This window comes from Anomaloglossus baeobatrachus, chromosome 11, assembly GCF_048569485.1.
Source record: "Anomaloglossus baeobatrachus isolate aAnoBae1 chromosome 11, aAnoBae1.hap1, whole genome shotgun sequence".
In the NCBI taxonomy this organism is placed as follows: domain Eukaryota; kingdom Metazoa; phylum Chordata; class Amphibia; order Anura; family Aromobatidae; genus Anomaloglossus; species Anomaloglossus baeobatrachus.
Genome location: NC_134363.1, coordinates 151,152,574 through 151,175,506, shown reverse-complemented (window position 1 = coordinate 151,175,506; position 22,933 = coordinate 151,152,574). Strand labels below are relative to the sequence as shown.

The 22,933-nt window shown below is 45.8% G+C and overlaps 1 protein-coding gene across 5 annotated transcripts in view; it reads right to left on the bottom strand.

Moving 5' to 3' along the window:
- DVL1 (dishevelled segment polarity protein 1) overlaps positions 1-22,933 on the bottom strand; it is a 286,231-nt gene that overhangs the window by 5,223 nt on the left and 258,075 nt on the right. For 3 of the 5 annotated variants that reach the window (XM_075328394.1, XM_075328393.1, XM_075328395.1), the window contains 2 exons: positions 17,378-17,545; positions 12,547-12,753 (listed from right to left, as the gene is read on the bottom strand). In XM_075328394.1, coding sequence (XP_075184509.1) covers positions 12,547-12,753; positions 17,378-17,545 — 375 coding nt within the window. Of the gene's footprint in view, positions 1-11,799; positions 11,848-12,546; positions 12,754-17,377; positions 17,546-22,933 lie in introns of all 5 variants that reach the window. The other 2 variants (XM_075328398.1, XM_075328396.1) reach the window with 2 other exon arrangements.

Below are 22,933 nucleotides of genomic sequence, written 5' to 3'. Positions count from 1 at the left end.
CAAGAGGAGAGCATTTATAGCAGAGGTGAATGGGATATTCAGAACAGCTGAGACCAGGCTTTTCATCCTGAATTAGGAGACCAAACGACTAAGGAGAATCTGCACAGCCAGCAGATTTAGCCCATGCAAGTGTGCGTATAGCCATGTGCTGTGATCTCCTGACAGCTGAAATAGATGGGACTACTCTGTCGTGGTACCTCCATCATATCTCACCTTTGTCTTTTCTCTTGCATAGCAGCACTTAACCATTTGTGTAAATGGGGCAGAGGACTGGGGGCACTGCTGGGGAAGGAAACATTTCTGGAGGGGTTGTCCAGTGAAACTAGGTTATCACCTTTCCACAGAAAAAATTAACCTAAGTGTGTGTCTGAAATGAGGCAATTGAATTGCTGTCATACACATCAGTGGACCTATCAATCTGGGAGTGATACATGCAAAAATATGCCAAATGCCCAAATGAAATAGATCTAAAGGGTAACGTCTCTACTTGTGAAGAGTAACATGCCTGATATGCCAGTGTAAGGAGACTTATAGGCCACACAATGCTCTTCTGGAAAATTAAAGGGGCTGGCCACTACTAGGACAACTCCTTCTCATTCCACACAATAACAACTTCCAGTAGTGTCGGTGCTCAATTCTCCAGGGCTCAAATCAGGTTGTGACACCACGTGAGCCCGTTCCACATTCACCACCGGCTTCTTAGGACAAATGAGTTAATGAACAGGAAGCAAGAGCTGCGGCTCCGCTCAGTTCCAGATGATTGCTCCTGTGTCCGAAGGAAAAAAAGAGGGAAGCCAGCGGAGAATAGACGAGGGGCTCGCGTGACGTCACTAACGGGAATGAGAGCATCGGTGGAACCGCACCACCACCGGAGGTGAGCATAAACTTTTTTATATTAATAGGGGGAAACACATGGCATGAAAAGGGTTTGTTATAGTAGTGGACAACTCCTTTAAATGTGGAAATTGCCTCTTCAGAGAGAAAGAGGACTTGAAGTGATACAACCAAATCAGATCTCTTGCTTTGCACTAATGAGGGGAATACTCCATAACACGTGTCTGCAAATAGTGACTCTGCTTTTACCATAGGTTATGTAGCAAGGCTCGGTTAAGGGGTCAATAATGACAAATATGATTACCAGTTCCAGTAGGTGCTGGTAAAATTCAAGTCTTCTTTCTCTCTGAAGAGGTAACGTAAAGGTGACGCAGGTCATGCACAGCCATATATTTGCATCACAAAATAACATAATGGGTAGATATTTTCCTGCAATATCAGGGGTGGGCAATTATTTTTACCCAGGGGCCACATGAGAGACTGACTGTTGTGGAGGGACGTACCAATAGGCTGAAATTAATTCTGCTCAATATTTAAATTAACATATTAATTATTATTATATAGTAATATTAATTGTATAATTTAATATTGAGTAGAATTAAGTTAGCAGACATCCCCTATATACCGTATGAACCCACACACAGCCCCTCTATTTACAGTATGAGCCTCCACATAACCCCTTTATATATAGTATGAGCCCTCACACAATCCCCTACATAAAGTATGAGCCTCCACATTACCCCCTATATACCATATGAGCCTCCACACAGCCCCTCTATATGCTGTATGAGCCTCCACATAACCCCCTATATATAGTATGGGCCCTCACACAGTCCCGTACATAAAGTATGAGCCTCCACATTACCCCCTATACCATATGAGCCTCCACATAGCCCCTCTATATACTGTATGAGCCTGCACATAACCCCCTATATACCATATGAGCCTCCACATAACCCCCTATATATAGTATGGGCCCTCACACAGTCCCGTACATAAAGTATGAGCCTCCACATTACCCCCTATACCATATGAGCCTCCGCATAGCCCCTCTATATACTGTATGAGCCTGCACATAACCCCCTATATACCATATGAGCCTCCACATAACCCCCTATATATAGTATGGGCCCTCACACAGTCCCGTACATAAAGTATGAGCCTCCACATTACCCCCTATATACCATATGAGCCTTCACATAGCCCCTCTATATACTGTATGAGCCTCCACATAACCCCCTATATACCATATGAGCCTCCACATAACCCCTATATATAGTATGGGCCCTCACACAATCCCCTACATAAAGTATGAGCCTCCACATTACCCCCTATATACCATATGAGCCGCCACATAGCCCCTCTATATGCTGTATGAGCCTCCACAAAACCCCCTTTATATAGTATGAGCCCTCACACAGTGCCCTTTATACCGTATGAGCCTCCACATTACCCCTATATACAATATAAGCCTCCACATAGCCCTTCTATATGCTGTATGAGCTTCCACATAACCCCTTTATATAGTATGATCCCACACACAGCCCCCTAAATACAGTATGAGCCCCCACATAGCCCCCTATAAGTATTATGAACCCCCACATAGCCACTCTATATACAGCATGAGCCCCACACAAAGAAAGCACCCTATATACAGTATGAGCCCACACATAGCCTCCTATATACAGTGTGATCCCCACATAGCCCACTAAAAACAGTTAGAGCCCCCAAATAGCCTCCTATATACATTATGAGCTCCACATAACCTACTATATACATTATGGCTCCCAGATAGCCCCCTTATATACAGTATGAGCTCATACACATGAAAAAAAAAAAAACACCACAAACTCACCTCGCTCCCGTTCCTCCGACGCTCTGCCGTAGTGATCCTTCGTACAGGAGATGCACTGAGGTGACGTAATCATGTCTACTATCTCACAAGCTGATTGGTGGAAGAAGGGGCAGCTGGCCCCACCTCCACCAATGTATTTACCGCTATTCGCATACTTAGTGGGGACAGTGGCGGGCAGCAGCCAAGCGGTGGTGGGCATGGTGCAGCCCGCGGTCCGCTGTTTCTCAGCCCTTCAGCTGTCTCAATCCGCAAACTGCAGGGACTGGCAGTGGTTTCGGCACTTCACTGCAGCTCTGATCACACCGTTCTACAGCCTGATTGGTTCAGAGATGAAAACAGTTGAACTCAACTAATTAAGTGGTGCTAAAAACAAATATGATGCTTACATTTGCTGATTGGCTCTAATTTTCAAGAGCCAGAGAAGATTGTAATCACATATGACACCTTTCATGCAGGTTTATAGAATTGTGTCTTTACTATTTCATCACCCTTATTGCATTGTTAGTATCTAGTGTATTACATCCTCCATTTAGTCTATTAAGCCTTCAGTATTCTATCATATTAGGGCAACCAATCAAAAAACTCAGCTCAAACCAATTACAATTCCATCACCTACTTTTATATAAATGCTCTCTGTGTAGGGTTTACAATTTTAGGATTTCTTAGTTTAGCCTATTGACACATTTCAATATGTTTTTTCAGATATGCCTCGTTTTTGCACTAACAAAGTAGATCATTTTTGAGTCACAAAGGCGAAACTTGACTACCATATGGAAAGCCTACAAACTGTATTTTGGCTGCAGAATAGGAGACCAAAACAAATGTTTGGCTCCACACATATTCTGCAATAGATGCATCACATCTTACCCTGTGGTGGCATGCGAAGAGGCAATCTATGCCTTTTGCATTCCCAATGATCTGGAGAGAGCCAACCAATCACACTACTAATTCCCATTTCTGCATGGTGCCCCCATTAGGAAAAGAGTTTCAGGAAAGAAGTGGACTTTACAGTATCCAAACCTTCCATCTGCAGTACGTCCAATACCACATATAGAAGAACTGGTGGGTCCAAAAGCTCCAGAAACATTTTCATTTGAGTCAAGTGAGAAACAAGAGGGCACTTGGTGTCAAAAATTCTGGGTCGTTAGAGGAAGACGCTTCATGTCAGCAACCTCAACTGAACCCACCTAACACCACAAAGTGAAGTGAACCATCTTGTTAGAGATTTGGATCTGCCCAAGAGTAAGGCTAAGCTCGTAGTCTTCCGGTAACAGCAGTGGAGTCTCCAAGTGGGTGATGTTCGGATTTCTTTGTTCCGCAACCATAATAAAGATCTTGTCCAATACTTAATGGTGGGCGATCTTTTGGCATTGCAACAACATCAACTGTTTAATGGAGGTGTACCGCCCCATCGTCAGTGGCCGAGCTGCTCGGATCCGGAGCCGCGGTGGTTTGAGGGGTCTCCGGGTCAGGGGGATCCGCGCGGACACTCGATTAAAAAGGGGGGATATGTACTGGTTTTTTTTTGGAAAGTTCGTGATGCCACCCACGGTGCGTGGTAATGTGAGGGACCACCGCTGCCATTGGGGAGCCCGGTGACGAAGGTGCGGCAGCCTGATGTTTAACCCCTCCGTGGGTAGGGGGTTTGTGTCCCGGGACTCGTTGGTGATAGGATGGTGTTTGGGTGCCGTTGGGGATAGGAACAGGGGTTTTCAGTGTACTCACTCAGTCCCGGAATAACTACACCGACAGCTTGTAAACCAGAATTCTGAGCGCCACTGCAGCCTACAGGGAGCACGCCTGGATCCGTGCCCTTGGTGTTGCTGTTAGTCCGTGGCCCTGTCCTTGGCACCTTCGTCTCTGTTGGAATCATGGGTATAAAACTCTTCGGGTCCCGCTCACCCGTTTGGCTAACGGAGTGTGCTTGCTCTCAGGATTCACGCGTAGGATTTCTTTGGACTGTAGTGGGAAAGTCCTACGCCATCGGTGCGCTAGTACCCCGATTTTGGAGCGGGTTGGGGATGACACTTGAAGTCTTCACCCCCGTCAGGTAAATTACCGTAACGCGTGAAGCTACTTTCCGGCCTAGGGTCCACGTACCCCGTCGTGCCCTGACCCCTGCCCGGTGACAGCTCAAGGCCGCCGGGTGCCCTCCTCGGCAGTCCGTGCCCCTTGACACTGTCCCCTGTGACCGGGATTCCAGCTCCTACCAGGCCTAGACCAACGTCTGCCACCTAGTACACAGGAGCTCTCCTCCGTGGCCTCTCCTCACGAGAGCCACCACTACTCCTCTCCACTCCACTGTCTCAACACAACTCAACTCAACTGTCACTTTCCTCACTTTCCCCTCACCAACCCCCCATGTGGGTGGCCCTATTCCCTTCAGGCCCCCCAATGGTGTGTCTGGTAGGTTAAAGTGGGTAGTGTTCCTAGGATTTTGATTGGCTTAAGTGTACCACCCCACTCTCAGCAGCCGAGCTGCTCGAATCCGGCCCTTCTGTGGGTGGCTCGAGGGTCTCCGGACCCGGGGACCTCACGATCACTTCAAATGAAAAGGGGTAGTGATGGGATGGTGGATTTAGGACGTATATGTACGGGCTGAGCCGTACGGAGTTCGTGACGCCACCCACGGTATGTGGTGATATTGGACACCACCGCTGCAGTTACGGGGCACCCGGGGGAGATGTTGTGCAGTAAGTTGTTGACCGTTCCGTGGGCAGAGATGGTGGCCCCGGGACCCGTTGGGGAGGTTGGCGATGCAGGGAGATGGGCGACCGCAGGGTGCTGGTGTACTCACTATTAGAAAACACACGAGTCTCTGGTAAACCAAGGTGATGGTGGTCGGTGCCTGAAGCCGGCTGCGTTCTGGTTCCCCGACCTGGCTGGTGGTCTCTGTCTTTCTCCTGTAGAGGTGAGGTAGCTCCGGCACACCGTTTATTTCCCAATTGCAAATCACACACAAAAAAATGGAGGGTGAATGTCTCTTTGAATTTTTATTGAAAAAAGATGATACAGTTGCAGAGTGTCCGCCTATGACAACGTTTCGGCCATCGTCTCGGCCTTCATCTGGTCGGACAGACTGACTGATTGAGTGGTGGTTCCCAGAAGGGCAAGAGGATAAGATAACGGTACTGGTAGAGACAGTACCTCATGTGAAAACGTAATTTGTCTATTGATGGATGGACTGGTAAATTCCTGAGACAACGATGGGGTCTCATCAATATTTTAGGATTTATCTACAGGGATATTCTGCGGTACATGAGTGATGCTAGGCTCTGTAAGAGCGTAAAACCAATCTGGTTCTGGTACCCGTATATGAGTGGCAGGATGTCAAGCAATCCCTAGGCTGGGGTACTGAGTGGCAGGTTGCTGGCCGGATAAGGTGTGGATGTCAGAGAATCTGGTTTAACTCTTAGCTCATTTGCACATGGCAGAAAACAGTGGGTAATATCCACTAGTTAAATGGGGTCCGGGGCTATATACCTCAAAAATCCGGTAAGTATGGATACCTGGAGGGCTTTAGGTTACTGCGGTATGACATGTAAAGAAGACCTATGCGTGGGCAAGCATCATGTGTAGAGACCTCTTGTGTGCCCTGTGCGTCCGGTCACTGTGGCCTTTTATCCCCCTCGGTGGGCTGTTGCCTTCAGTAAGGACTTTGGGTGGGACAGGACCTCTAGTCCTGGCCGCAATCAGTTATTTAGCTAGCCCCCAGTCGCTTCTGGACCTAGCTTCAGGGTCTAAGTACCCCCCTTTGTGCTCCGGTTTCCGAGTCGGTTGCCCGGGTCAGTACCGGTGGGCCACTACCCTGTCCCGGTCCACCTCGGTTCCACCGAGCCATCTTCCCAGCTCCTGCAGACGGAGACCGCTGTCTGCCTCCTAGTCAAAGGCACCAGGGCTCCTACCCTGGTACCTGTCAGTTTGTCTCAGGCCTCAGACACAAGCCTGACGTCCACTCTCCCTGAACTCTACCACTGCACTTCCTGTTTGAACTTTTACTGACTTTTCCCCGCCCCGGGCTGTCTAAAACTCCTAGGTGGGTGTCTTCCAACCACCTGGTTCCGCCCCCTGGTGTGTCTATCAAGCGCTGAGGGGGGTGACTAGGGTTTTGTGGTTGGCTGTGTGTTACCTGTGAGGGAAAGTGTCATGCGGGGCCCTATCTGTGACTACCTGGCCCGGCCAGGGCATCACACTCCCCCGTGGTTAAACACAGACCGTCCGAGGGCTGTCCGACCACCACCGGTTTATTTTTGCTTTTTAACTGAAAAGAGATAAAACATGTTTACAATTATAATAACATATTTACATTATATGAAAGCTTGGTTTCTTCCCTTACGGGAGGCAGTTTACTTAAACGTTGCATTAAAACATTTTATTAACCGGGAACGGGACGGGACCGGGTCCTTTTCATTTTTGCCCACCCAAGCAAACTTAGCCCTGATGCTGCCTCTAAAAACCAGGTCAGCACCCCTTTTCCCCAGTCCAGGAAACGGGTTCGGGTCTGGGTGTTGCCCACACGGGCCGGGTAATAAGTTCCTTACCCGGCAGTCTCTCTCAGAGGCCCCCCTGACCTGGAGTGTAGTCACCGGCTGCCATGGTGACGGGACCTCGGTCTACTCTGCCGCAGGCCCTTCCTCCAACCAGCCTCTCCGGAGACTCCAGGACGATGAAAAGGGTGGTGGTCTGCTGGTACAGCCTCCTCTGGCAACTGTCCCTCAGTCCACCACAGGGCAGCACGGGTCCCCAATGCCACCATCATCCACGGGCGACACTGTCCAGAAAGACCCGGTCTTCCACTGCCTGCAGTGCGGGTACGGTTACTCCTCCAGACCGGGCTCTATCAACGGGAACTGTCCTTACTCCAACTCATCTTTTCGTCTTCCACCAGGGGCTCCGACCCCTGATGGCGCCCTCTGAGGCTCCGACCGCAGTGGTGTTCAACAAGTCAGACAAGATCCTCCTTTCCTTCAACCCTGTATGCAGGATGGCATCTCCCGGTAACTTGGAGACATTCAACAAAGGTCAGGCTGCATAACGGGAGTGAGTCCTTTGTTTAAAACTTTTCAACTTTAAAACTTGTAAACTGGGGGTTAACTTACATGGTGCTGTTACCATTGCAGAGGGCCGTACTGCTCCATCCTCGGCCGGGACATCGGGCTCCCCATCCAGGTGCAGTACATCCCCGGGCTCTGAACCTCCAACGGGAATGGTGGTGGAATCGTGGACGGCACCGCTTCTTCCAGGAGCTGCGCCACAAGGGGCTCACTTGTAGCGGTACTGGCAGGCTCCAGCTGCCAGCTAATGAGGGATGACACAGGGGCCTGCGTAGCTTTATCCTGGCGCAGCACGGCTGATGCGACCCTTTGTTCACGGGCCCACACCACGGCAACCATCCTCCGGACGTCCGCCTTCCAGTCGAGCACCTGCTGCCGCGTTTGAACCCTTATCCGGACGCAGAATCTCGCCAACTCCTGCTCTAGCCAGGCAGCGGTTCCTGCAGGCAACTGGTTCGGGCTCCGGTCCTCCGCATCAAAAGCCACTCCGCCCCTACCACTTCTGGGCCCCGCCACTCCGGTGGCGGGCACCGCTCCGCCAGCCTCCCTCTGCGCCGACATCTTCCTGCTTCTCCACCTTGGTCTTTTCTTGGCACTCCTCTTTCTGGCCGGTAAGTTTCGTTTTCCGACTTCCGGCTTTGCTTTACGGCCGTGTTCCCAGGGGGCGGGGCTTCAGTTTCACGACCTTTCTCGGGGAAGGAGACCCAGGGTGGGAATTTTCGCGCCAAAAGATGGCGGCAAGATGGCGTTTTCTGGAAATTTTTCAACAGATCACCACTGACTTCAATACAAGGCGCACTTTCACCAGGTAAGTGGATGGGTAAGTATCCTGTTCGTGACGCCAGAAATTTGAGGTGTACCGTCCCGTTCTCAGCAGCCGAGCTGCTCGGATCCGGCCCTTCTGTGGGTGGCTTGAGGGTCTCCGGACCCGGGGGCCTCACGGTCACTTCAAATGAAAAGGGGTAGTGATGGGATGGTGGATTTAGGACGTATATGTACGGGCTGAGCCGTACGGAGTTCGTGACGCCACCCACGGTGTGTCGTGATATTGGACACCACCGCTGCAGTTACGGGGCACCCGGGGGAGATGTTGTGCAGCAAGTTGTTAACCGCTCCGTGGGCAGGGATGGTGGCCCCGGGACCCGTTGGAGGCTGGCGATGCAGGGAGATGGGCGACCGCAGGGTGCTGGTGTACTCACTATTAGAAAACACACGAGTCTCTGGTAAACCAAGGTGATGGTGGTTGGTGCCCGCAGCCAGCTGCGTTCTGGATCCCCCACCCGGCTGGTGGTCTCTTTCTCCTGCACCTGTTTAGAATGGTGGACTGCCTGCGCTTGCAACTTCAGGAGTCAGCTCCCGGCTTGTGGTTGCCTAAGGAGCCCTTTGCCCGCAGACGCTGGCCTGTGGGATCTCTGAGCCGTGGCTGTGGCCTTTTATCCCCCTCGGTGGGCTGTTACCTTCAGTCGGGACTTTGGGTGGGACAGGGCCTCTAGTCCTGGCCACAATCAGTTAATTAGCTAGCCCCCAGTCGCTTCTGGACCTTGCTTCAGGGTCTGAGTACCCCCCTTTGTGCTCCGGTTTCCGTGTCGGTTCCCCGGGTCGGTACCGGCGGGCTACAACCCTGTCCCGCTCCACCTCGGTTCCACCGAGCCGTCTTCCCAGCTCCTGCAGACGGAGTCCGCCATCTGCCTCCTAGCCAAAGGCACCAGGGCTCCTACTCTGGTACCTGTCAGTTTGTCTCAGGCCTCAGACACAGGCCTGACCTCCACTCTCCCTGAACTCTACCACTGCACTCCCTGTTTGAACTTTTACTGACTTTTCCCCGCCCCAGGCTGTCTAAAACTCCTAGGTGGGCGTCTTCCAACCGCCTGGTTCCGCCCCCTGGTGTGTCTATCAAGCCCTGAGGGGGGTGACTAGCGTTTTGTGGTTAGCTGTGTGTTACCTGTGAGGGAAGGTGTAATGCGGGGCCCTATTTGTGACTACCTGGCCCGGCCAGGGCGTCACATAAGCTGTTAGCAACACCAAAGGACCAGGATCTGTAACCAAGGAGGGTGGATACTGTGCAGAAGGGCAGATTGCACAATACCCTGTGGCCAGGGCGTCACAGAAGCTCTGAAGATCATAATCCAGAGGAATGGAGGCTCTTCATTGGATTCATCCAAAACAAGCCTAAAAGCCATCTTGCTGAATATTGACAATGTGCTACCTTCGATTCTGTTTGGTTATGCCGTCCACATGAAAGAAGCCTGAGATAACAAGAAACAGCTGTTGAGGCGCCTGGACTATGACCGACATTGGTGTCACCTTTGGGGTGACTTAGCGGTGGTTGCCCTCTTACTTGGTCTCGAGGGTGGATACACAAAGTCCTGCTGCTTTCTCTATGAGTTGAAGAGAACATCCACTATAAAAGAGACCAGCTTCTTCAACATTCACTACAGCCAGGGAGTAAAAATGTCCTTCATCCAACACTTGTTGACCCACATAAGATTTTGTTACCACCATTGCTTATCAAGTTGACTTTAATGAAGAACTTTGTAAAGGCAATGGATAAAAATGCAAAAAAATTCATGTATAAATTTCCAAGGTTTAGTGAAGAAAAGATAAAGGAAGGAGTCTTCATTGGACCACAGATTCGTAAGCTTCTTCAATATAAGGAGTTTCTCCATTAGTTGAAAACTGGCATAACAAAAAAATGTCTGCATCTTTATATTTGCAAAAATAATAATGTTTGAAAATACTGAAACTGTTATGCATAAATTATGTGCAGCAGTAAAAGGAAAACCCTGATATCATAGAAACAAGAGAAAACTAAAAATGTTATTGTCAGATTTGAATTCAGGAGGTGAAAATCATTAAGAAATGGCTCATTTCATAACCGAACCTGACAACTCTTGAAAATATGTAGACCAGTGCTATTACAGTGATAATTTGTAAGGATATGTTCTAATTACGTGGACTCAATATAAGCCCTTTTTGTCCGTATCTGTCTTTGAAGTTAAATACAATAGTGTAGGCTACTGCGCTATTATTCCCTACTTCAAAGGGAAAGAGATACCCAAAAATAAGCTTAAAAGGAATCTGTCGGCAGATTTTGCTACGTAATGAAGTATGGACAGAGATCCTTATTTCAGGTACAGGTCACTTATTAGGATATACAGTATATTGCTATTTCAATTAAATCAGTGTTTTATCAGCAAGTGATTATATACAGGACAAGGTGTCTTGCCTCCTGGTTTAACCACACCCCCACCACTGATTGGCAGCTTTCTGTAAACACTGTCAAAAAGCTGCCAATCAGTGATGTGGGCGGAATTATACAGAGCTCAGCATTCTAACAACTGTTAGATCTAAAGCAGAGAAAACTGTGATTTCATCACAACTGTACACAAAGTGACATATCAGTGGGATCAGGATCTCTGCCCCTATATTCTGCTGCTTTCAGATGGCATAGAAAAAAAACCTGCTGACAGATTGCCATTAAATAGAGTCCAGGGTTGCATGCTTTAAACTCATTTGATAATTACAATCTCTGGATTCTATGAGGCCAAGTTTGAATTTTGATTTTTTGGGGGGTTCAGACGGAACCTTCAGTGGAATCAATAAATGTGAATTCCCAATTGGGCAATAAATGGATATTCCCAATTTTTTTGATTGGTGGGGGGGTCTAACTTCTTGGACGTGAACTGATGCAGTTAATTATGGGGCTGCAATCCTGATTTAGTCCTGTGTCCCTGCCCAAGTCTTCTATGCCCTGCTGTGCCCCACCGCCTAGTTGTATAGGGAACTACAGCAAGCCCAATTCACTTGAACAGGACCGTGCTTGGGTTTACTGCAAATAGGACAATAGTAAGGGTGTGTTGCCCTAAATCAGGCTTTAGGGGAGTAGTTATATTGGGTTTCTTACTATTAAATTGCTCTTTAGTAAAGGATGGTTGGCATCTGTGGTTGCTTGGGGGTGGGGGGTGGGAATGGTCTTAGGAGGGTGACGGAAGGACCACAGGATATCTGAATGGACATGCTTGGACTCTAGTGTTGAGGTCAAAGTAGTGATCTTACCGATGACCTAGATTCCTCCATTCCTTCCATGCATCCTTCAGTCTAATGCTTGCTCAGCACAAAACAAGGGAATAACACAGTTACTAGTTGCAGAGGATACAGCAGGGGATAAAGGAGCAGATTATTTTCTTATTGTACTGTCGAAGAACACACACCTGAATAACGGGGTTAAAAAAAAATGCACAGGGTTAAAAAAAAAAACAACATGGCGTCCTTTTCCAAAAACAGCACCACACCTATCCACAGGGATTGCACTCACTTCAGACAGGTGTGGCGCTGTGTCCGTAACAAAGGCGCCATGTTTTTTTTTAATCTTGTGCCACCACACCCGCTAACGACTCGTCTCCTTTCTGCAGTCTGGTCTGCCTTGCTCATGCAAACTTTAAAGAAACCTTTTTTCCACCCCTGATTGAAATAGAGGAAGGTTATTCCAATCTGATCACAATGATCATGCTGCTTTCATGCCCGGTGCATCGGCATAACCAGGGATGCACCACAGACTGCCCATGGTGCGCATTGTCAAGGAGAGCAATGCGTGGCTTCATCCGACCACAGGGGGCAGTACTGATCCATTAGGAGTTGAGGAATGGATGTGGATTCAAGTCACACGAATGGTTACACAGTGGAAGCGTATGACGTTGGAAAAGTCATGCATGAGCGACAGAAAAGCAAAAAAAAAAAAAAGCACAAAGCACAGGCAACAACGAAAAAAGGTAATGGGGCACTGGAGAGGCCGCTAGGACTTACCTTCACTGTGCTGGCTTCCTGCACTGCCACTGCCATAGCTGAATCCGGGCTCTTGGTATGTCGAGGGGAAGCAGGGTGGTGCTAGAGGATACTGGTAGGGATATCCCTGACCTATAGGCCAGGGAGCAGCTGACTGCGGGAGGGGAGCCAGGGTGTCCTGATCAGATGCCCCACTGGACCCATCGTTAAGATTCAGTGCTGCCACATCTGATAAGCAAATACAAAGGACTATCAGTTATTTCTGGATGTATACATGGTCCTACATTACAACTGCGAGGCCAAAATATAAAGGCCGCCAATAGTGAATACCATGTAATTGCACAATAAATTCATGACTCATGGGCGCCATTCTACTCAAGTCCAATGCCTCTACTCTTTGAGGCAATGAAAACAAAAACAATATTGTAGAATGTTTATTGGAGATATGGAGGCTAATTACGTCTATTAATGGAGGAGGAAAAACCAGGTGCTGGGTTCACTAATGTCCTGGGATGGGTTATATGGCAACATCACAAAGGACCACAAAGGCAGACAGAACACAACGCTGCTTCACATTGATCGTGGGTTCTTAACCTTGTTAATCCCGGGGCAATAAAATAAGCTGTAAAGTTTGTATGACATATATTATTCATAGTGTGCCCCAGTCCAAAAGGTGTTCCCGGGTCTACAACTCATTAGTGTCTGAGCACTGGTTGTCCTTTGCTTTAATGGCGTTGGGTCCGCACACAATAGCTATGTCTATCCATTCCATAAACATTCACCAAGAGATAAGGGACCCCTGTTTTCCTGATTAATTTAGGTCACAGTGGTGGGACCCCCATGTATCACAGAAAATTTGGGTGCTGTGGCTCCTTCCTGCTCAGTGGTTGTCCCATCCAACCGCTGCACATGGAACTGCAACAAAGCTCCATTCACTTGTAAGTCCCTGTATAATTGGTGGACCCTTCATTCTCAGGATTAGCAGGGGTCCTAGACGTTTGGCTCCTATTAACTGTAATGGTATAGAGTATCCTAATCATATTCTGTAGTATTAATAAATGGGAATACCCCTTTTCTTTCTAGGGAATCTGCATGGCATTTGTATACTTCAACCTATGATCAAATAGGCATTTCTGTAAGAACTTCCGCTGTCTCTATCCTTCCAAACACCTTATTAAATGGAATCTGTCAGCAAGTTTTTGCTATGTAAGTTGTAGAGAGCATGCTGCAAGGATTAACACATAGAATTCAGGGATGCCTTTTTGTCAAGGTCCGATCTGTTGCTTATTTGCTATGTTTTGTTTAAAGGGAACCTGTCAGGTCCAATATGCACCCAGAGCCACGAGCAGTTCTGGGTGTATATCTCTAATCCCGGCCTAACCATCCCTGTATACACTAGCATAGATAAAGGGATCTTTAGAAAAAGTATTTCTAAAGATCCTTTATGATATACTAATGAGCGACGGGACTAGTCACAAGGGCTTTATTTCCCCCGACTAGTCTGCCCTCTTAGCACGCCCACAGGTGCGATCTAACATGCTATTCAATGCCCATTGCCCAGCGTTATCAGCGGTGACGCGCGTACCTGTGTCTGTTGCGCATGGTCAGAATGCCTGGCACTTCCGGTCATGCGCACTAGACCTCTCTGAAGCCGGCATGCATACACTTGGCTTCATAGTGCACATGACCGGAAGTGCCAGGCATTCTGATCATACGCACTGACCCTAAACCTGGCGTCGGACGCGATGACCGTGGACAGGTATGCGCGTCATTGCTGATGACGCTGGGCATTAAATAGCATGTTAGTACGCTCCTGTGGGCGTGCTAACATAAGAGGGTGGACTAGCTGGCGGAAAACACGCTCTTGCAACTAGTCCCTGCGCTCATTAGCATATCATAAAGGATCTTTAGAAATACTTTTTCTAAAGATTTCTTTCTCTATGCTACTAGATACAGGGACGGTTAGGCAGGGATTAGCAATATGCACCCAGAACTGCTCATGGTTCTGGGTGCATAGTACACCTGACAGGTTCCCTTTAAACAGCAGGACTTATGCTTGCTTGGACTACAATGTCACACGCACTCCCCCTCCTCTGATTGACACATCTCTGTCAATTTACAATCACTACTGAGAGCCAGGTATGGGTGGGGATAGCTTTTTCTGCTCTATTGCATTGCTAAATCTAAAAATTCTGTGTCAGAACGGCTGCACCCAGTAATCTAAGTGATACATTATTGGAATCAGAATCTCTTTGTCTATAACATGCTGCTTTCAGATGAGGTAGCAAAAACCTGCTGACAGAGTGCCTTTAAGTTGGCCATACACATTAGTTAGCACCTGAATGATCATTTACCTGACAGTCATCTCTCTTGTCACCTCCATACAAAGGGATGAACAGCACAGACGTGCCTTTTTGTGCTTTCTATGAGAGAATCATCTAGTAGCGGCTAATCTCCCCCCCAAAAAACAAAGGATCAGGCAATTACATTCCAACAGCCCATTCCTTTTGTCCCCTGTCATAATCTGTCAGGGAACAGTCAGGAGGTCCCTATGTACTGTACATTGGTGGATCCCGCTGTAATTGGCATCTTTTTCCCAATGTGTATGGGGACCAGTTACTGGTCTAACCAACCTGGTCTTTTATAAGTAATGATGAATCTGTGTCCTACCCATTTGTCATTTACAAGTGGGTGTATTTAATGCCAACTACATAAACCTCTGAATCAAAGAAGGATCCTACAGCCCACGGGTCCCTACAGCACAGGTTAAGAACCCTGATGTCCAGCGCATGGTGTAGTGATGGCGTTTGCCCCAAACATGACAAAACCATAACCAGCGGGCTCTTCTTTGTACAGACACGCAACAGGATGAGACGGAGAAATAGGCAAAAGGACGGGCATGTAAAAATAAAAATGGTAATCCTTCTCTAGTGTCCCATTGCTGTGTAGATCGAATCAAAAGATGTATGTGCAGTACCAACATACAAGCCAATCTAACACACTAATCCTACTACTAGATGGGGTTCATAATTCCCCTACTACTTACTACTTATTAAGGTTTTAAGGTCACAGAGCGTAATTTAAAAATAACCTGTCACCTAGACAAAAGTTGCCAGTTTTAGCACTTGCTCTATTCCCGCTGCTCCTGATTATTCCACTTTTTTGTTTTTTAAAATCCATCAGATATGGACCCTTTTATTTAGTGCAAATTTTTATTGCTAAAAGTATAAAGGCTACCATCTAATTATTGAGTTTTTAAGGGCACTTGTATTAAAAAGAACCTGTCATTTGGTAAAAAGTTGCCAGTTTTAGTACATATTCTATTCCCGCTGCTCCTCTAAATATTCTACTTTTTTCTTTTTTTAAAACAAGTCAGAGATACAGATTTTTTTATGTAGTGCAAATTTTTATTGTCTAAAAATCTAATGGCTACCTTCTACTTATTAACGTTTTAAGGGCACAGAGCTTAAATTAAAAAGAACCTGTCACCTGGTCAAAAGTTGCCAGTTTTAGCACTTGTTCTATTCCCGCTGCTCCTCTGATTATTCCACTTTTTTGTTTTTTAAAATCCGTCAGATATGGACCCTTTTATTTAGTGCAAATTTTTATTGCTAAAAGTCTAAAGGCTACCTTCTACTTATTGAGTTTTTAAGGGCACTCGTATTAAAAAGAACCTGTCATTTGGTAAAAAGTTGCCAGTTTTAGCACTTATTCTATTCCCGCTGCTCCTTTGATTATTCCACTTTTTTCTTTTTTAAAATCCTCAGAGATATGGGCCTTTTTATTTAGTGAATTCTTTTATTCCCAAAAGTCTAATGGCTGCCTTATACTTATTGAGGTTTTAAGGGCACTCGTATTAAAAAGATCCTGTCATTTGGTTATAAGTTGCCAGTTTTAGAACTTATTCTATTCCCGCTGCTCCTCTAAATATTCTAATTTTTTCTTTTTTAAAACCCATCAGAGATACAGATTTTCTTATTTAGTGCAAATTTTTATTGTCTAAAAATCTAATGGCTACCTTCTACTTATTAACGTTTTAAGGGCACAGAGCTAATATTAAAAAGAACCTGTTACCTGGTCAAAAGTTGCCAGTTTTAGCACATACTCTATTCCCGCTGCTCCTTTGATTATTCCCCTTTTTTTCTTTTTTAAAATCCATCAGAGATATGGTTTTTTTTATTTTGTGCACATTTTTATTGTCTAAAAGTATAATGACGCCCTGTTTATCCCATGAACCATACCTTCTTGATAAAGACCATCAAAATTAGCACTAAATAAAAAGATCCATATCCCTGATGGATTTAAAAAAAGAAAAAAGTGGAATAATCAGGGAAGCAGCGGAAATAAATAAGAGAAAACACTGGCCACTTTTGACCTGGCAAAGCTCATATTAAAGGGCTTTCCACTTTGTTAAACTGATCCCTATGAGAAACTGATCATTAATCAGCTGCAATCTGCAGAGGAACCTGGCAGCAAGTGTTTAGTTTTCCTGCAGTGCCCCCGCAGGAGAAATAAAGCATTACACAGGGCCTATTGAAATGAATGGTCAGTTGTATAATGCAGTGATGTGCTGGATCCTCCGGGAGGAGACAGCTAGTAGTAATAGTTAATCATCTATTGAGCAATGGGATACTAAGGCTTGGGGACGCCATTTCTGTATTGTAACATTCAGCCATTGATAGTCATTGCATTTATCACAGTGACTTTTTGGTGGTTGCAAAACCCCAACTTTGGGCTGTCAGGGCATGTTGAGAGTGGTGGCTGAAATTCCAACTGTTGGGGTCCGTTGATCCATCAAAACTCCTCTCACTACTATACTAAATGGCACAAGGAGGGGGGATTCGGTACTTACTACCACACAGATCTCCAAAGACGTAGTAGCACTGTTCTGAGAAGGTGATCTTGTTCACGGTGTGTCTGAGGTAGCCATGCTTCAACATACTGCTGGCATATTTTCTAGCTTCTCGACGCTCTTTGAAGCCTTCTACGTGAGTGTACAACCAGTCTACAACATCGGCACCTGAGGGGGGGAGATCAACCAAAACTAAATCAGGCATGGGTGTCATAATGTGTAACACTGCAATGATTCCTACATAATATCCAAACGTTAAAGACAAGATGTCAAACTCAGTACTATTGCATGGAGAAACATGGCTCCACTACACATCTGTTAGGCACAGAAAAAAAGGGGGACAGTAGATACCAGAAGAGGCCCAAGATTGGGACATATATATCAGGATGGTGACATATAGCAGGATGGGGACATATGTAGCAGGATGGCGGACATTTTTACCAGGATGGGGTTATATATAGACCAGGATGTGGGCTAGAATGGGGGACACTTTTTACCAGGATAGGGTTATATATACACCAGGATGTGGGCTAGAATGGGGAACATATATACCAGGATGGGGGACATATATATCTCGATGGAGAGACACATATGCCAGGATGGGAGACTTACCAAGATGAGGGGCCTATATAGCAGGATGGGGGACATATTTACCAGGAAGCAGCCCAGGAAGGGGGACATTAAAACAGGATGGGTGACAGTAGAACAGGATGGGGGACATTACTACATAATGGGGGGGGGGGACCTGTATGTCTTTATAGGATTTAGAACACCAAATGTATACATACTGTACATCTGACCAACATAACGGGGGGGCAGGTACAAATTTTGCATCAGGGCCCATCGAACTCTAGTTACACCACTGTATCTAGTTTTTACCTACAATTTGGCATCTGTTCTCATATATGGGGGAAAAAAAGTTTCACGCTTCTAGAGTAAAAATCAGCCTTGAAGCATGGATGGAGTCAATGTGTTGTCCATTTTTTTATGGAAAAATTGACTTAAAAGGGTGAGTTTGACCCTTCACTAGGATCAAAAGCGGATAAGCGGTCTGTAAAAAACATGGACTTGTGCACAGCCCTATAGACTATAATAAATATGTGTTCTATCCGCGTATGAAGACGGTATCTCATACAGCAATCCTGCAATGCAATATGTATGTCAGAAATAGAAGAGAAGGTTCATGAGGACTGGGCTCCAGCAACAATGAAAAGATGTTAAAACATATCTTTTACTGTGCAATTAAAAAAATAAAAAGGCAAGAAAAATCAGAAGGATCAAAAAGATTAAGGATCCATAAGCTTAAGCGTTTCGAGATAAAGTCTTATTCATAGCTTTGAATAATGGTTGTTAACCTGAAACGTGTAAGCTGATTCATCCTAATCTTTTTTAATTCATCTCTTATTTCTCACCATGTTTTTAATTATACAATAAAAGTTATGTTTTTGTCATAAGCAGGTTTTTACCAACATCCGACCATCATGGCAGCATCAGGATCTGTGGAGACTACAGACTCTGGCACTCTGCCTGCTAACTTCCCTGATATCTGTGATCATCGCAGGCAGACTCGGGTGTCGACTCACAGACCTGTAGTTCATAGGCAGGCTAGCAAGAGTTAAGCTGGTGTCACACATAGCGACGACGACAACAACGTCGCTGCTAAGTCACTATTTTCTGTGACGTAGCAGCGACGTCCCGTCGCTGTCGCTGTGTGTGACATCCAGCAACGACCTGGCCCCTGCTGTGGGGTCACCGGTCGTTGCTGAATGTCCTGCTTCATTTTTTGCTCGTTGCTCTCCCGCTGTGACGCACACATCGCTGTGTGAGACAGCGAGAGAGCGACGAACTGAAGCGAGCAGGGAGCAGGAGCCAGCATCTGGCAGCCTGCGGTAAGCTGTAACCATGGTAAACATCGGGTAACCAAGAAGCCCTTTCCTTGGTTACCCGATATTTACCTTAGTTACTAGCGTCCGCCGCTCTCACGCTGCCAGTGCCGGCTCCCTGTTCCCTGCACACGTAGCTGGAGTAAACATCGGGTAATTAACCCGATGTGTACTCTGGCTAGGAGTGCAGGGAACAGGGAGCCGGCACTGGCAGCGTGAGAGCGGCGGACGCTAGTAACTAAGGTAAATATCGGGTAACCAAGAGAAGTGCTTTCCTTGGTTACCCGATAATTACCTTAGTTACGCTTCCACGCGTCGCTGCTGGCTGGGCGCTGCTCACTGGTCGCTGGTGAGATCTGCCTGTTTGACAGCTCACTAGCGACCATGTAACGACGCAGCAGCGATCCTGATAAGGTCAGATCGCTGGTCGTGATCGCTGCTGCATCGCTATGTGTGACACCACCTTTAATCTCTGCTGGGCTGCTTGTTAGACTCCTTTGAACACATACTGTGGGGAGCCAGTCACATTTGCTCCCCTCCTATATATGCTGGTTGGACTAGTACACCAATGCCAGCTATAGCTTCTCTAGGCTGGTCTGGTGAGGTGTTGTGATCCAGACTTACTGTTGGTTGTACTTTAGTGCTGTGAGTGGTTGTGGTGTTAACCCTTGTTGTCCTTTTGCCTTACTTATCTTCCTTTTCTCCTTAGTTTCTTACTGTTTATTCCTGTGAGTTTGCAATGTGTCTAAGTTTTGGTATTTCCCTGTCTGTCTTTATCTGTGTTGTCATCACATTCCTTCCCTGGGGGAAATAGTTTAGTGATGGTTAGGAGAATAGTAAGGCACAGGACTCCAGCATCTCCACCATCAAAGGTAATCTGGAAGTTAGGAATAGCCTTGGGTCCCCTAGCGGAAGGGACAGTATAGGAGTCCCCTGTCCCTCGCTATCCTGCAGTCACATCGTGACAGTTTTAGCCTTTTAATTGGTACTGGAGCCCAATCCTCATGGACCCTCTCTTCCATTTCTGATCTGGATACCAGCATGGTGTGTCTGTACACTCCCTTCACCACACCTTGACCAAACAAGGTCTACCAGTGTTCCAACGTGTTTTTACACTGAATTGTCTTTACTGGAAGGTACCACTTTTCCTCCAATGCAATATATAATCTAAGCTGTGAAAGAGAGATCATATCATGGCGGACTGATGGGAGTGGATACATGTGTATACAGTGCTGCAGGTATGGTAATTATGGGTCTGTTTAGTTTATATTCAGAAGTAATGGTCTAGGCAGAAGAGGATAATTACTCCGACCATGCAATGAACAATACACATGAGCTGGTATGTGCGGGAACCCCATTGTATTCTTACTAGCTTACAATAGACCTCACACAGTGACAAATAATCACACATGTACAGCTGTCCGTCGCAAAGGAGGAAAGCAGAAAGTGATCCGGGCATGTAAGTGATACACCACAACCTTTACCCCCTCCTCGGTTACACCGATCCTTATGGAGTTTGAGTTTAATTACTGCTGGTCACACTATTTAACACTTGATCATCGTCACAGCACATTAAAGAGGGTAATCCGTGATGTATGTGCTGCAGGGATTTGCACTCCTCGGCATACGGTACGGTGAACACAGGCTGGAGGTATCTTTGTCCAAATCGGAAGATTTATCGAAGGTCAAATCTTCACCAAAAACAAAATGTTCAACCTTCCGGCATAAAGCAGACGCAAAACAAAAATAATCCATACAGCGGTTCGGATCACACAGGATTTAGCCCGACTCTGGGCAGGACTGACCAGCACAACAGGTTTGTCCACACAGACACCTGTCTTTTAATTGAGCTGAATATGAGATATGGAACGACCAGTCCCACCCAGCTCTTCTGGTTATTCCTAAAACCTGGATCCAAAATCCAGGTCCATTAAAACACCTCTGAGAACTATATGTGCTGGAAGCTGCTTCTCCGGGTCCTACATCACAGAGGTTTGCCACCTCAGTGATACATACCTCCCATCTAGGAAATATCCTGTGCCACTTTACAGTGCAAACACCAAATTAATCTTAATTAGATAATCTAATACATATTAAAGGGATTGTCTCATCACTGTGCATCTTATTATTGTCAGGTCAAACAGTGATCACTATAGAAAAAATGAACAGTCATCGAGATCTACCCATCTGGAATAAGCCATATGGAAAAGGGTTGACACCACGAGACAACCCCTTTAATATAAATAATTTAACACAAAATGAATGTTCAAACCAAGCACAGTATGGCGGAGCAATTCAGTACAACTTCCCACCCCCTTGTTTCTAATCTAAGCCCTTCCCTTGGACTTTTCTAGCTATTATCAGTGCTGTAGAGTCGGAGTCAATGTCCATTTTGGTGGAGTCGGCATAAAATAAACTGACTCTGACGCCTAAATTATATAAAAAATTGGGTACAGAGATTCAATGCAATATGTTCGGAATACTTTTTTTTCATAACAATTTGGGAAAGTTATAAAATGTCCTATAAATGTCTGTTCTATTCCTGATCTATGGATCTAGGATTTTAGTTGAGATAAATCTGTGCTGCACTTTATGCACATGCTCGGTAGCCTATTTACAGAATAATGTGTTGCCTATTTACAATTTATTAATGTTTTTTGTGTTCTAAGATTTTATTCCAATAAATATATTTTATGTTCTATCGAAACAGCTTGATTATTTTTTAATAATGGTGATGACAAGCCTGATGTTACCATTTTACTACAGTAAATTTATCACTTAAACATGACCCATGTATGAGGGAGTCGGGAGTTCAAGTCACAGTTGGGGAAATTGAGGAGTTGGAGTCGGAGGTTTGGCTTACCGACTCCACAGCCCTGGCTATTATTCCAAAAAGTATCCTAAACTGATGTATTCTAACCTAATCAATTCTAAAACCCCCTTACTTACCCCTGCATTGCATGTTAAGGCCCCCTGCTGCCCATCGATAAGCAGCATAAACATTAGACAGTGGCACCATTACATCCACAACACTGAAGCTGCTGGCTCTGTCCTCTTCAAAGAAGAAGCTCAATGCATTCGGCACACGTGTGTATATATGTGTATACATATATACACATATATACATACACACACACCGTATATATATATATATATATATATATATATATATATATATATATATATTATATATCTAATGAAATATTGTTTAATAGGTCAAGAACCATGTAAAAACAACAACAAATACCAGCATACTTGGAAACTTAGCAGTGCATGTAATGTAACAGAATCCTCAGGGGATTATTCTTCATTAACCCCCTGAGGAAGGAAAATCATTATAGGCGAAACACAAGTTGTGGATGCAGACATGTGTGGTTACCTTGTTTGAGTACAATATACCATGGGTAAGGGCATTTTCTGATGTATATATAAATAAAAATGCCCACAAACAATGGTATAATGCTCACAAACAAGGTCACCATAGATGCCTAAATCCACAACATGTGTTTCGCCTATAATGATTTTGCTTCCTCAGGGGTTTAATGAAGAATAATCCCCTGAGGAGTCTGTTACATTTAATGCACTGGTAGGTTGCCAAGTATGCTGGTATTTATTATCTTATGTGGTTTTTAACTACGTAAACAATATTTTATATATGTAATTCTAATAAAAA